The sequence below is a fragment of the Hyaena hyaena genome, unplaced genomic scaffold (genome assembly GCF_003009895.1).
Source record: "Hyaena hyaena isolate Hyena2069 unplaced genomic scaffold, ASM300989v1 scaffold_20, whole genome shotgun sequence".
In the NCBI taxonomy this organism is placed as follows: Eukaryota; Metazoa; Chordata; class Mammalia; order Carnivora; family Hyaenidae; genus Hyaena; species Hyaena hyaena.
In genome coordinates this window covers 5,708,543-5,721,805 of record NW_024080652.1, presented here as the reverse complement: position 1 = coordinate 5,721,805, position 13,263 = coordinate 5,708,543, and the positions used below count along the sequence as shown (strand labels likewise).

The 13,263-nt window shown below is 55.9% G+C and overlaps 1 protein-coding gene across 1 annotated transcript; it reads right to left on the bottom strand.

The window, feature by feature from the left end:
• Positions 1-1,227: 1,227 nt before the first annotated feature.
• NPTX2 (neuronal pentraxin 2) lies at positions 1,228-12,440 on the bottom strand. Its single transcript, XM_039225965.1, has 5 exons — positions 11,855-12,440; positions 10,041-10,257; positions 5,679-5,923; positions 3,569-3,748; positions 1,228-2,686 (listed from the first exon to the last, which is right to left on the bottom strand). Exons 1-5 carry the CDS (start codon positions 12,278-12,280, stop codon positions 2,459-2,461), a joined length of 1,296 nt encoding a protein of 431 aa, XP_039081896.1. The 5' UTR covers positions 12,281-12,440; the 3' UTR covers positions 1,228-2,458.
• Positions 12,441-13,263: the final 823 nt, after the last annotated feature.

Genomic DNA, 13,263 nt, shown 5'->3' with positions numbered 1-13,263 from the left:
CAACATGGTGTGTTTCAGGCATCGAACATCTGACTGAGGTGTACTGTAATAATGGGTCTGCCTTCGCTTTTTGATGTTTGGCTGCTGATGCTGACAGTGTGTAAGCCTCACCTCTCCCTCTTTCCCCACACCTGGACAAGTAACAAGAGAGCCTAAATTCTTTTCCTTTGGTGCCAGTGGGGTGTGCGAACAATACGGAAGGATCATCACTCTGGCCCTACTCGCTAACCACCATAAAAAAATCAAGCCAGTTTTTTTCTCTGTTCTCTCAAGCCCATTTTTCATGGTTTTCAGACCCATGTGGGTGCCACCATGATCTCCCTAGAAAAGTCTCATGATCTGATAAACCTTCTCGTGGCCTCAGGGTGGTGTGGTGCGATCGGACTTGACATCTGAACCAAATTTTTCCCACATGTCCACAATGGCAATCGTGACAATATTAGTTCTTTTAGTCTATGAACGGGGATGTTTCCATGTATTTAGATTCTCTTTAATTCTCTTCAATAATGTTCTATTAAAAAAAAAAAGGAAAAAATCATGTTCTATAGTTTCCAGCATACAGAGGGTCCCTGACTTACAGTGGCCTGACTCACAAGTTTCTGACCTCACAATGGCATGAAAGCCACACACGTGCAGTAGAAATGGTTTCGAGTTTTGATGTTTGACTTTTCCTGGGCAAGCGATATGCAGTGGGATACTTGTGATGCTGGGTGGCTGCCGCAAGCCACGGCTCCCAGTCAGCCACGCTGTCACAAGGGTGATCACGGAAGGAGCAGGGACTCCAGAGCCTCAGGCCTGCCTGACCCCCAGCTCTGCCCTTAACCAGCCGCATGACCCAAGTCACCATTTAATTGTTCCATACAGTCACCTGCAGATCAGGATTCACTTTCAGGAGGTTGTTTGGAGGGGTAAGTGAGGCGTATGGTGCGCGCACACACAGAGTGGTGGTGAGCAGAGGTAATGCCCGGGATGGGGAGCTCTCAGTGTCCTTTAGGTAAGCTCGATTCCTGGTTGAGAGAATGGGGGGCTGGCTGGAGATAGGAGGCAGGGCAGAGCCCATGGGGCGTCCTCAGTCTGGGCCTGGCATTGAGGAGGGAAGGGGTCAGCGCTGCACCTCGCCCTCCTCAGAGCACCTCAGCACCCCTGGGTCCAACACACACACAGGCCCCAGATGTGCTGACTGTGGCAGAGCCCCACCCAAAGCCCTGGAGAAAACAGATACGGAGGTATCTTCCAGTGCACTTTAATCAGAATTCCATCATCCAGAGTTCTCATAGCATACAATGTTGGGGTGGGCATGTCAGCTTGGTCCTACAAATGGAATTTCCACAATTCGCACTTGAAACATGTATGAAAAATAAAATATATAATATTTAGCTTTATAAATTTCCCCCACTTTACCACTTTGTCCTTAAAATAAATCACTACTCTCTGTCCAATAAATTATGCGGCCTGGAGTCACTAAGCAACTATCAGCCAAATGACTTCCTTTTCCTGAAGAAGTTCTGGGGGAAATCCTTGAGACGGTCCACGGCTTACAGGAATCAACATGAATGAAAACTAGCACATTCCTCACAGTGGGGTGAGACATCAAATATGGGAGCCTGCTAATAATGGCTATTCTTTTCTGTTGGGGGAAAAAAATTAAATCCTCCTGACCACACCAGATGGTTGTAGAAGCTGCAACTGAACGTTTGGCACTGGAGGAGTGAAGAGGCTTTTCAGAGAAGCCATTCCCAGCGATGATCCCATCAAAGCATCGGTCGGAGTGAGAGGTGACAGAGGGCGACGGACAGCTGCCGTGGCCCTTCTCCAGAACGCCCTTCTGAGTTCCAGCTCCCAGCCCCCTCTGGATGCGTGGACACCCCCTCCACCTTGGAGAAGGCAGGGCACTGTCAGGGCAGCCTGCCTTCCTCAAGCTCAATGGCTCCTCACAGGGGAGAGAACATCAAGAGCAAGCCCTTCCGCGCCACGGGCGGCAGGGGCTGCTGCTGCGTGCTCAGCGGACAGCGGGATACACTTAATACACAAGGGACACAGAGATCCGGCGGGATGGCCGCATGGCCTTTAAAGGGGACAAACAGAAGGCCACACGAGACACCAAGGATCCGACAGGGCGGGCAAGGCTGTGGTGCGCTAGCAATTGTGAGGGCTCTGAACAGGGCCTCGAGGACCTTGAATACCTCCCCTCCCCCCACAGCAGGAAGTCAGGTATCTGCCCACCTGCAGCTCAGGGCCTCTCCCCTGTCAACATGACGAAATCTTGGGAAGGAACAAAGAATCCAGTGACAGGTGCTGCCACAGAACCCCAGTCTTCGAGATTCCCTGGGAACAAGCTTTGGGGGCCCCAGCCCACTCTGGCAGGGGCTTTACACACAGTTTAACTGGGGGGAGCAGGTGGCCTCGCATTTCCGATAGGAGCCACCCAGCCCTGGCCTCCTAGACAGAGGAGAAGCAGCTACAAGTCAAGGAGGCGCTCCTCGCAGGTCTCCACGGGCCACTTTGAGGCCCCTCCAAACACGTCTACTTTGTTGTCCACCCAGGGTATGATGTTGCCCGGCATGTTCGTGGAGCAGTTGGCAATGTTGACAATTTCTTGTGCGCGAAGGACGCGGTCCCATATGTTGAACTGGCTGAGCTCCCCCACGAATGCCTGTGTGGCGTCGAACCTGCCCCCAACGGTGTCCTGGGCAGAGGGGACAGAACCTCATTGGCACGGGTTCAGAAGGCAAACGTGCCCACTGATTCTCTGGGGATGTGATGGCCTCGGGAAGGGGTGCAGAGTAGGGAGGGAGAGGGGGAGACTGGAGCATATTCCTCACCCCCCCACTTCTGACCACACCCCCTCCCTGACCCGATTCCTGTACAGTCCAGACCCCAGACACAGACCACACCACCCTGAGGCGACAGCTGCCCAAGTCCCAAAGTGAGTACTAGACCTGGGTCTCCAGACTCCCAGCCTTGCCAGCGGGGAAGCAACAGCAGAGTGAGGCAGGCAATGGGCCGAGCAGGGCCCAGACTAGAAGCTCTCAAAGGACCTGGTCTCTACTCTCTGGCTTTCAGCAAACCTCAAATACAGATGAAACGTCAACTCTTATCTGCCCAAGAGCAGACAAGCAACTTAGATTTCCTCTCTCCCAGGGAGAGAGGGCAGCCTCTGAGATCACATTCCCAACCTCCATCTTCCCCGGGGCACTGAGCATCACATAGTCATGCCCCAGGTGCCCGAGACACTGAGCCAGCAGCTCCTGGAGGTGCCACATCAGCCCCTGGCACCCTGAACCACTGTTGTGCCCAGCAGAGGCCAAATGCCTGGAGAGAGAATGGGGGTCTCTCCATGACAGCACGAGCTCAGGGAAACTCCTGCTCGCCTATGTCGGACCTCATTCTGGAATCTTCCTGAACTTACCACACCCTGGTCCCCTGGTCCTCAGCCACTCGTGGGCCCAGTCAGCCATCAGGCTGCAGTGCAAGTCTGGAAGGCAGACAGCTGGGCAGGGGGCAGGCTGCAGCCATGGCCTCGTGATGCGTGGCTGGCCAGAGTACTCCCAGACTCCCCTGCACCTACCTGCTCCTGCCCGAGGATCAGCACCCCCCCTGGCTTGATGGGGTGCCAGGGGGCGAGGTTCTCCCCTGTGCCGAGTTTCTCCCCATCTTGGAAGGCTTCCCACATGCCGTCCCGTGTCGTCCAAGTGATACAGATGTGGTGCCACTTGCCATCACTGACGAACAGAGGCAGCTGCGCAACCTGTAGGCAGCAACATGCAGGTGAGGGCCCCCCACAGGGTTCCCCGGAGTCTGACGTGCGTGGGGACTGGAGGTCATGCTCTTCCCAGCCCATGACCCCTTCTCTATGTGGGTGAGATGGCCTCGGGTTGGGGATGCTTTATGTGTGTGACACACAGACATTCAAGAAAGAGGCAGCCTGGGGACACGCTCCTGCCCCCAGGGTCGCCTGGCTTGCAAATGGATACCCTTGGTCCCCAACTTGGCTGAGGGTCCAGGACACTGTGTAGACCAAGCAGATGTGAAGAACGAGCCCCCTCCCGGCCCCATTGCCTTGCATTGGAGAACCTAAAGGGATCTTTGGAAGACAATCCAACCAGGCATCTATACTCGAGGCAGGGTCTCAAATTCTGTCTTGGCACTTGGGGATTGTGTGTGTGTGTGTGTGTGTGTGTGTGTGTGTGTCCGTCCTCCTGTGCAAAAGACCAAAGGCTTACAATTACGTGGGAGTGTGTGGTGGTGGGGGGGAGGTGCACACTCAGACCCCCATACAGAACTGGAGGAATGGCATCTGTGACCCACGTCAGTGTCTGTGAGCATCCTGTGAGTACCACAGAGCAGCCCAACTGGGAACCTTCCTGTTGTTACTGCTGGTATCCTAGCAACCCGGTGCTTCCTCCTGGGAATTGGTTGTTTACATGCCACCTAACCCAAAAGGAAAACAAGGTTCTGGGCCCTGCTGTGTCCAAGGGCGTTACTTAGAACAATTAATCCCTGGCTCGGGAACATGGTCACCGCGAGAAGGAGCCCAGCAGGGAGATTCCACACCATTTCCCACTTAAACAAACTCCACCCAGGGCAGTTCAGTAATACAAGCAGGGTACAGGGCCAGGGTAGAGGAAGCAGGGGGCTGGAGCTCAGCCCCAGCAAGGGTATGAGGACACATTTTTGTCTATGTTGAGTCTCCCTTCAGAATGGAAGTTTACATGGTGCTCCTAGAGGTCCCACAGATGCCCAGAGCCGAGTTCTCGAGGAGATCATGCTCTTGAACGTCAAAACCAGCCGGTCTATTAAAAAAAAGGTATTTACTCGGGGTACCTGGGTGTCTCAGTCAGTTAAGCGTCTGACTTCAGCTCGGGTCATGATCTTGCGGGTTGTGGGTTCGAGCTCCACGTCAGGCTCTGTGCTGACAGCCAACTCAGAGCCTGGAGCCTGTTTCAGATTCTGTGTCTCCCTCTCTCTTTCTCTGACCCTCCCTTGCTTGCACTGTCTCTCTCTCTCTCTCTCAGAAATAAATAAAAACATTAATAAAGGGTATTTACTCTACAAAAGGCAATACCATAGGAACAGAGAACAGATCAGTGGTTGCCATGGGCTGGAGTAGGGGCAGTAGCTGACTAGATAGGGGAATGAGGAAATTGCGGGGGGCGGGGGGGGAAGCTTGAAACGCTTTTATATTTTAATTGTGGTGGTCACACATCTGCACACATTTGTCAAACTGGTCAAACTGTACTCCAAAAATCTCTTAGTCTTACTGTATATAAATTACATCTCAATAAACCCAAAAAATACGCTGAGAAGTATTCTACACAGAGAGACACACACACACTCCCCCTCCCCTAATCAGCATGGCCCCAGAGAACAGCCCTCCCTGACTGGCCCAAGGGCCAATGATGATTCAGGCTGGCCCACAGAGACCACAGCTCTGTTCTTTCCACCATCTCTGGCCTGGACCCTGAGCTGCTTCTAAGCCACACTCCCAGCTTGGGTCTCCACGAGCCACAGCTGCCTGCCCCTGCCCCCTGCCAAGTCAGCTGCCCCGGGCTGGGCTGAGTCAGCACAGAGCTGTCCCCATTCCGAGGAGGACGGCCCTACAGTGGGCTGTCAGATTTTGCAGCACCCTGACTGTTGCTGTCGTGATGGGGAAGGGCGGTGGTCCAAGCGGGCCTCACCTTGTCGTTGATGAGCAGCTCAATGGGGTTGTTACCCCACTCTATCAGCACGATCTCGTTGGCCTGCCCAGGCACCGCATAAGAAAATGGGGTGCCGATGCCTGGCAAAGCACTGGACCGCAGCCACAGGCAGATGGTGAAGGCGTACAGTTCAGGCAGTGTCTTCTTGATCTTGCCATACAGGTAGTTTGTGCGAAGTGGGAGGGACACTTTAAACGCATCAGGAGATTTGAATGCACTGTTGCCTGGGGGGTGGAGAAGAGAGGCCATGGGGCGTTAGCCTGCTCCCCTCAGGCGCAGCCCAGAGTGACAGCTCACCTGGACCCCCTCTTCCCCCAGATTGGTCCTTCGAGCACCAGAGCACCTGCTACCGGGAAACTGCTGTTCAAAGTGCTACAACCCCAGCAGTAAAGAAGAACACTGCTGCTCCTGAAATATGGAAGAAGGGGAAAGATGGATTTAATTTCCTTGTTAGAGGCATCTGGTTGGCTCAGTCAGTTGAGCGTCTGACTTTGGCCCAGGTCATGATCTCCTGGTTCATGGGTTCGACCCCCCAGAGGGCTCTGTGCTGAGAGCTTCAGATTCTGAGCCTGCTTCAGATTCGGTCTCCTGCTCTCTCTACCCCTCACCCGCTCGTGCTCTGTCCCTCCCTCAAAAATAAACATTAAAGGGGCGCCTGGGCGGCTTAGTCGGTTAAGCACCCGACTTTCGCTTAGGTCATGATCTCGCGGTTCGTGGGTTCAAGCCCCGCGTCGGGCTCTGTGCTGACTGCCAGCTCAGAGCCTGGAGCCTGTTTCGGTCTGTGACTCCCTCTCTCTCTGACCCTCCCCTGCTCATGCTGTCTCTCTCTCTCTCTCCTATAAATAAATAAAACATTTAATAAATAAATAAATAAACATTAAAAACATTTTTTTTTTTGTGGTTAAACTAAGCCAGAAAAATCCTTCCTCGGCTATTTTCTTAAAATCCTGGCTCTGTCAGCAAGGGTGGGGTCGGGGCCCTGATGAACTTGGAGGCAGGAAGTCTTATTACGGACCTGGGCACTGAGTAAACACTTGTCAAGCCCCTGCCATTTCTCCCCCTAAAGAAATCACTGCCACCCAGGCAAAGGCGTCTATATCCGTGCCTCCATACTACAACTTAACTTAGAAGTGGCTGACATGGACCGCCTTGCTCATGATTTGCCCTTTCCTCCTCAAGAGAAGACTGCATCTGTTGACAATTTCCTGTGGTTTGGAACCAGTGAGAGGCAGAGAAATATGGAGGTCTGCCTCCCCACTGAGGTAACGCACCTTGCCAGAGCGTGGAGCCTTTGGGGCCCATCTGGGACTGATGAGGACCCCCTGACTGTCCCCAGGTAAATCGGGTTGCCTTTGAAAGCAACTGGTACTCTTCTATGAATCTAAGTAATTTCCAATAGTTTTGATTTAATCCCAAAATTAACAAAAATAAACACATGGAAGGCAAGACCCTGTTTCAAGTTATCACAGATTCTGAAGTTTTCAGGGTACTATCCAATCCTGTGAACTCTCAGGGCACTAGATGCTGCCAGGGTAGAAGCCTGAACACCCTTCACTCGTTTGAGAAGTATTTATTGGACATCCATGAGGGACAAGAAGGACTGTGTCACCGTGAGAAAGAGGCAGGCTCCCTGGACCCAGAACCGATGGAGCCAAAGTGCTGGTGCCTCTGGTGGATGAATCAGCCCCTTCTGTAGAACAGAAGCCAGAATGGATGAGCCTTTCTCCACTACAACCCCCACCCCCAATTCATTTACTTTCATAGTAAATAATACGTGAGATAAGTTCTTTGGTGCTGTGGTGTGAACCACGGGACCGAGGAAGACGTGTGAAAAGAAAGGCAACAGGGTACAGTATCGCCCTTTCACCCCTGGAGCAGGCGGCAGAGAACTGTGAGAATCTGGGTCTCATGTGTACTATTTACTCGGATCGGCTGATTGTGTAGTCTTGTCTCCTGCATCCTGACCTCCTGGCTGCGGGGCTGCTAAGCACCTGGTGAGGGCTGGCAGGACCTGGTCACCTGGGGAAGGTGAGGGGGCCCCGGCAGGACACAGGGGGGGCTGACCCCGTGTTTGGCTTAAACAAAACCGAGAGATTTTGCGGGTTGTGCAGCTGAGACATCGAGGCTCAGAGGAGAGATATGACTTAGCCCCCCAGCCACACAGCTAATGAATGACAGAGCAGGGAGTGGCAGTCCCTCCCTCAACTACGTGCAGCCGCTAGTACTTAATCTGCAAATTGCCCTTTCTTCACAAAGGCATGGTTATCTAATAAAGAGAAATAACTTCTACCCTGGCAGGTGGGCAGGCTTGCTGACTTAATAAGGCTCGGTGTCGGTAATGTAGTTAGCTAGGTGACAACAGATAGGTTTAATTAGACCTGGGAGGGCTGAGGGGCAGAGGAGGGGGCCTGCATCCTGAAAGCTGGCGCCCTCTATTTATATCAAACTGCTTGAAGGTTCAGAGGAAACTTAGTTAAAACCAATTAAGGCATTAAAAGGCCTGACCAATAAATCAGAGGCTGCAGGTGGCAGACAAGTGAAAACGAGTGAGGCCAGCTGGGGTCAAATGAGAAGGGTTCTTTTCAGTGGCAGCGTTTACTTGGACTCTGAGGCGGGCTGGGCCTGGCGGGGGGGGCCCCACTGTGGAGTCCCTGGAAGATGGTCAGGTCCCACAACAAAGAAGACGAGCATCCGTGGGTCTGGGCGGCACTCAGGGTTGGATGCTCGCTGCTGGGCTCTGGGAAGCCTGCTGCTCACTAGGGCTAGAGCCTACACAGCACTCCAGGCTACAGCCTCCGAGCCTCTTATCTGCTGGGGTCACCACCCAGCTCTGCAACCTGCTGGAGATGTAGATGCAGGCATCTGACTCGGTCCCTCGTCTATCACTAATACCTACCTCACAGGATTACAGCCTAGTGTCTGGCCCAGAACAAGCACTTAATGGCCAGAAGATGATGGACCGAAAGCCAGAGGCCCCCCAAGACCTCCTACTTTGCACATGCTTGAGGTCCCTTGCCTCTGGGTTCAGCAGGGTACTTTTGAGGAGCACAGTATATTTTCCACTCACGGTGTATCTGGGGACTGGCAGTTTATCTATCCCTTTAGACTCACCACAAAGAGGGCAGATATAAACTTAAAATCGCCCAAAAGACAAACGGCTCAGCAAATGACCACTTTCCTCGAAGACACATCCCAGAACCAGGTGGAGCACACAAAAGGATTCTGGAGCCCAGGTCCTGGGGGCGCTACAAGAAGGCCAGTCAGGGGCCCTGCCCTGCAGAGCTGGGCTCTAGCTGGGACACGGCCCTCCTTTCTGTGCCAGAGGAGCTCTGAGGGCTTTCTGTAGAACTTATATACCAAGAGCATGGGTGCTGGAATGAGGCTGGGGATGGGAGGGACAGTGACACAGTGGCAGCTCCTAGGTGGCCAAAGCCATGTTGCCATTGCTGCTCATCAGCTGGTGGCCCAGGCGCCACTTTGGGCCCCTCTCCCTACATGACACACCTCTGGCTGAAAGCTTTGGAGTTTTCTCACTGGTGTCACGGGTGTATGAGAAGTCCTGTCTCACTGGGGCGACGTGCCAGCACACTGCCTGGCACTACTCCACACTAACTCAGTGGGCTTCTATCGACCTACTCCCTCATAGCAACTTGGTCACCATGCCCGGCCAGCTGCACAGTGTTTCCATGGATAATGCCAGTGGGCCAGGGTTGGGGCTGACTCCTGGCAGGACCATCCTCAGTCACACTTATTATTTGCTCAGCCGGCCACAAGCCATCCCCATGCAGTGCCCCATCGCTACGGACACCCTGGGTCCAACTGCAAGGGACGGAAACCAGGCCGCTCCCAGGAGCCATCAGTGCCTTCAGTCTCTGTCGGAAGATGTGCCAACGAGGATGCTGAGCCAGGCAACCTTCAGGTGGAAATCCTAAACCCCTGTGCACCAGGAGAGATGCCTCAAGTTGAAAGTGCCCCCCCCCATTTCATCTGAAAAACGGAGAAGGCCAAGCAGAGTGCTGCTGGAACGGCAAAGAATCCTGGGGTTTTCCGCACATAGGATGGGTAGGTTCAGGGACGACAGAGGAGGAGCGGCCACAGAACCAAGTGCTAAGAGTCGTCGGCAGGCACAGGGGTCTGGAAGCCACCACTCCCTCAAGGGCCCTAATGGCATGGTGTGTAAATGGGGAAGACAGCTGTGGGGCCATTCCTCTCTGCCCGCTCTGCTTTGCTCAGAGCCCAGCCGCCCTTACCCTGCAGCCAAACACCAAGGTGGTGGTGGGGAGGGCGGTGCTGGGAGGGACGTCAACCACAGGGCGACAAAGGAGCCAGCCACGAACTCACCTCGCTCCAGCTCAGTCACCCTCAGCAGCAGAGCGTTTAGGGCGCTCTCAGTCTTCTGCCGGTGAGCGGAGGTCTCATTGTGGAGCAGGGACTTCTCGTCCTCCAGCTCGGCCACTTTGCGCAACAGCTGACTCTCCAGCTCCCCCAGTCGCCGCTGGAGGACCTCTCGGAAGTCGCCGGGCAGCACCGCGGTGGACACGTTCACTCGGAGCTGGTGCTTCCATTTGGGGGAGGGACACATGAAGGAGGAGTATTAAGGCCATTTAAAAAGAAATTGTGAGATGCAGCTCTAAAAGCCCAACCACACAGGGAGAAGCTTCCAAAGCAGGACTATTAAACCCTGCCAAGGGGCGCACTTCACCGACGTGTTTTTCTTTTTTTGTATGGAAAGGATTTCAAAGCCAAACAAGAATTACCTTGCTGCAATATCTGAAACTTATGAATTACATTTTCCTCTCTCAGAAAGCTGGTTTTCTCCTCTTGCTAAAAAGTCAACATTTTAATCACTATCTACCATTTCTTGGGTCAAGACTGCAACAGAGCTATGGTTAAAAAAAGAATCAAAAGGTGCCGAAAGCTGAGGAGCCTTCATCTAGAAATGAAAACAGCCCCCAAGTTCCGGTGTGTCGAAAACGGGGAATAACTATGCTTGCCAGAGATGTTACTGGAAAATGAGAGCTCTAAAACATGAGACTTCTGAATTCCAGGAATCTCTGCTTTTAATGCAGTTTCTAAATCCTCACTTCCTATTTCTTTTACTCCTCTACCATCATGCTGGTTCTGGAGGCAGTCTGCCGCTGCCCAGCCATGAATCCTTGGACAGCTACTTACCCCCTCTCTAAAGCATTCCGAATTGTAAAGTGCAGTCAATAGGATCTGCCTCAAAGGACTGTTGCAAGGCTTAAAATTAGATAACACGCCTGGTGCATATTTAGTGAACTAGAAATGTTCGCTGTTATTAATCATCATGAATCAGGGATTATACAGATGCTGAAAATACTGTATTCAGCCATCATGCCACGGGAGATCCTCAAATAATTCTGCAATAATTATCACCTGTAATGGAAACCTAGTTTTGCTAATAAGTATTTGGGTAAACGTTTTCAACAGAAACATCCACCACGCTTCTTAAATACGGTTCGAAAGTGAAGATGGAGTACATGAGAATTTTTCTTTCAAAGTTCCAAACTGCATACGCCTTCCGAGAGAGCACGGAGTAAGGTCCCTTCCCCCTTTGGAAGGGCACCTCAGAAGGGCGCAATTCGCCGACAGAGCGTCTTTGAAGTTACGTGGGTTTCCTCCGAGGCGAACTGCTGTGGCCCGCGACCCGCCAGCCATCGCCTGCGGCCAAGACCCCGAGGTCTCCGCCCGCTCAGGCCCAGCCCGCAGCTCCTTTATAAAAGGAGAACACGGGACGCCCAGGGCAGCCGACCTCGCGCAGCAGCCTCACGTCACTGGGCACAGCCTCTGGGAGCGCTGCCGGCTCCGGGGGACTCGGAGTTTTACAAGAGGGAAGAGGCTCGCTCGCCCGGACCTCGGGAAGTGACTGTCCACACGGCGGACGGTCCCAGCGCGCGGGGAGTTAACCCCTTCCTTCCAGCAGGAAGCGGGGTGGGGGCGGATTGCGAGCCACGCAAGCAAATTGGCGACCACGACCGAGAAGCCGTCCCCTGACCCACAGCCCAGCTCGCCCCGAGTCCGGGCTCGCCCCAGGAGGCCGTGTCCAGCACAGCGTGGCAGGCAGGACCCTGTGCGCCCCACCTCTGCCCCGCTCCTCGGACCCTACCCCCACCAGGACCCCCGCTCCCGGCTACCTCGAGGCTCTCCAGGCGGTCCTTGAGGGTCTGCAGCGAGCGGCTGAGCTGCTCCACGACGTGGCCGGGGTCCCGCGGAAGATCGCCCATGGTGTCCTTGCCCGAGGCCGCCCGGCCCGGCGCCTTGCCGCCCGCCAGCCCCTCGCAGCGCGCCAGCTTGCCCGTGAGCTCGCGGATGGCCTCGCGCTGCGCGCCCAGCGTCTCCTTCTGCTGCACGACGGTCTCGCGCAGCTGCAGCACCGCGGCCCGCAGCTCCTCCTCGGGGCTCAGCGCGCCGCCCTGCATGGGCATCGCGGGCAGCGGACAGCCGGCGCGCGCCGCCTCCGGGGGCAGCGCGGTGCACACGAAGCGGCTGCCGGGCGCCGGGCCGTCCTGAGCGCCGGCGGCCACGGCGAGCGCCACTCCGGCGGCCAGCAGCGCCAGCATCCCGCCGCAGCGCTCACTCCAGCATCCGCGGCCGGGCGGGAAGGCGCCGTCGGGGCGCGCGGCGGAAGCGCCTCCGCGGCGGGCTGTGGCCGGGCAAGCCGCTCGAGGGTAGAAGCAGCGCGGGAGCCGGAGGAGCCGTCTGCTGGCACAGTCCACTCGCTCCACTCGGCGCGGCGCTCTGCTCCTATCCGGCCCGCGCGCCCTTTCTTAAGCTTGGGGGGGGGGGGGAGGCCCCGGCGCGTGGGGCGCAGCGCCGCGAGCTCTGATTGGCCCGGCTGGGCGCGCGTCAGCGAGGGGGCGGGACGGGGGCGCCTTCTCGAGGCTGGCGGGCGGGTGTGTGGGCCGGAGCCGGGGGCGCGAGCAAGGGGTCCTGGGGCCCCCAGGAAGGGAGAACTGAGGAGAAAGGGGAGAAAAACACTCCCCGAGTGCCTTCGCGAGCCTTGGCCAGCGTGTCCAGGCGCCCCGAGGACCCACCCGAGGACGCAAGCGTCGCGGGCTGAAGAGAAGCCGGGAGCTTCCCCGGGGCGCCTTCTGAGCTTCCGGCGCGGCGCGAGGCCTCGCTTAGCGGCCACCGCCACCCCTGTGGAAAGGGACCCTCATTTCCCAAGTGAGGACAATGAGGAGGAGCCCCAGGAGCAACTCGAACCCAAGGCTGCCGTCGAGAGACTTCTCCTCCCCCGCGGGCCTCGTAGGCTTCCCGGTCCGGGCCGCCGCGGCCGCGTCACCCTGAAAGCGGGAAGGAGACGCACGACGGCCTCCCCATGCACGTCCACCTCATGGTCCCCACTCCCCCCCGCCACCTGCGGAAGTCTTCCCAGGTCCGCGGGCACCGGAAACGCGCGCCAGATGCCGACTGCGCGGAGGGGGCGTCTGCACACACGCGCGCGCGCGCGCGCGCCGCCCCTACGCGGGGGGCGGGGGGCATGGCGCGGAGGCCGGAGTCACGAGGCCACCCGCAGAGCTCTCCCGTGCGCGGCGACAGC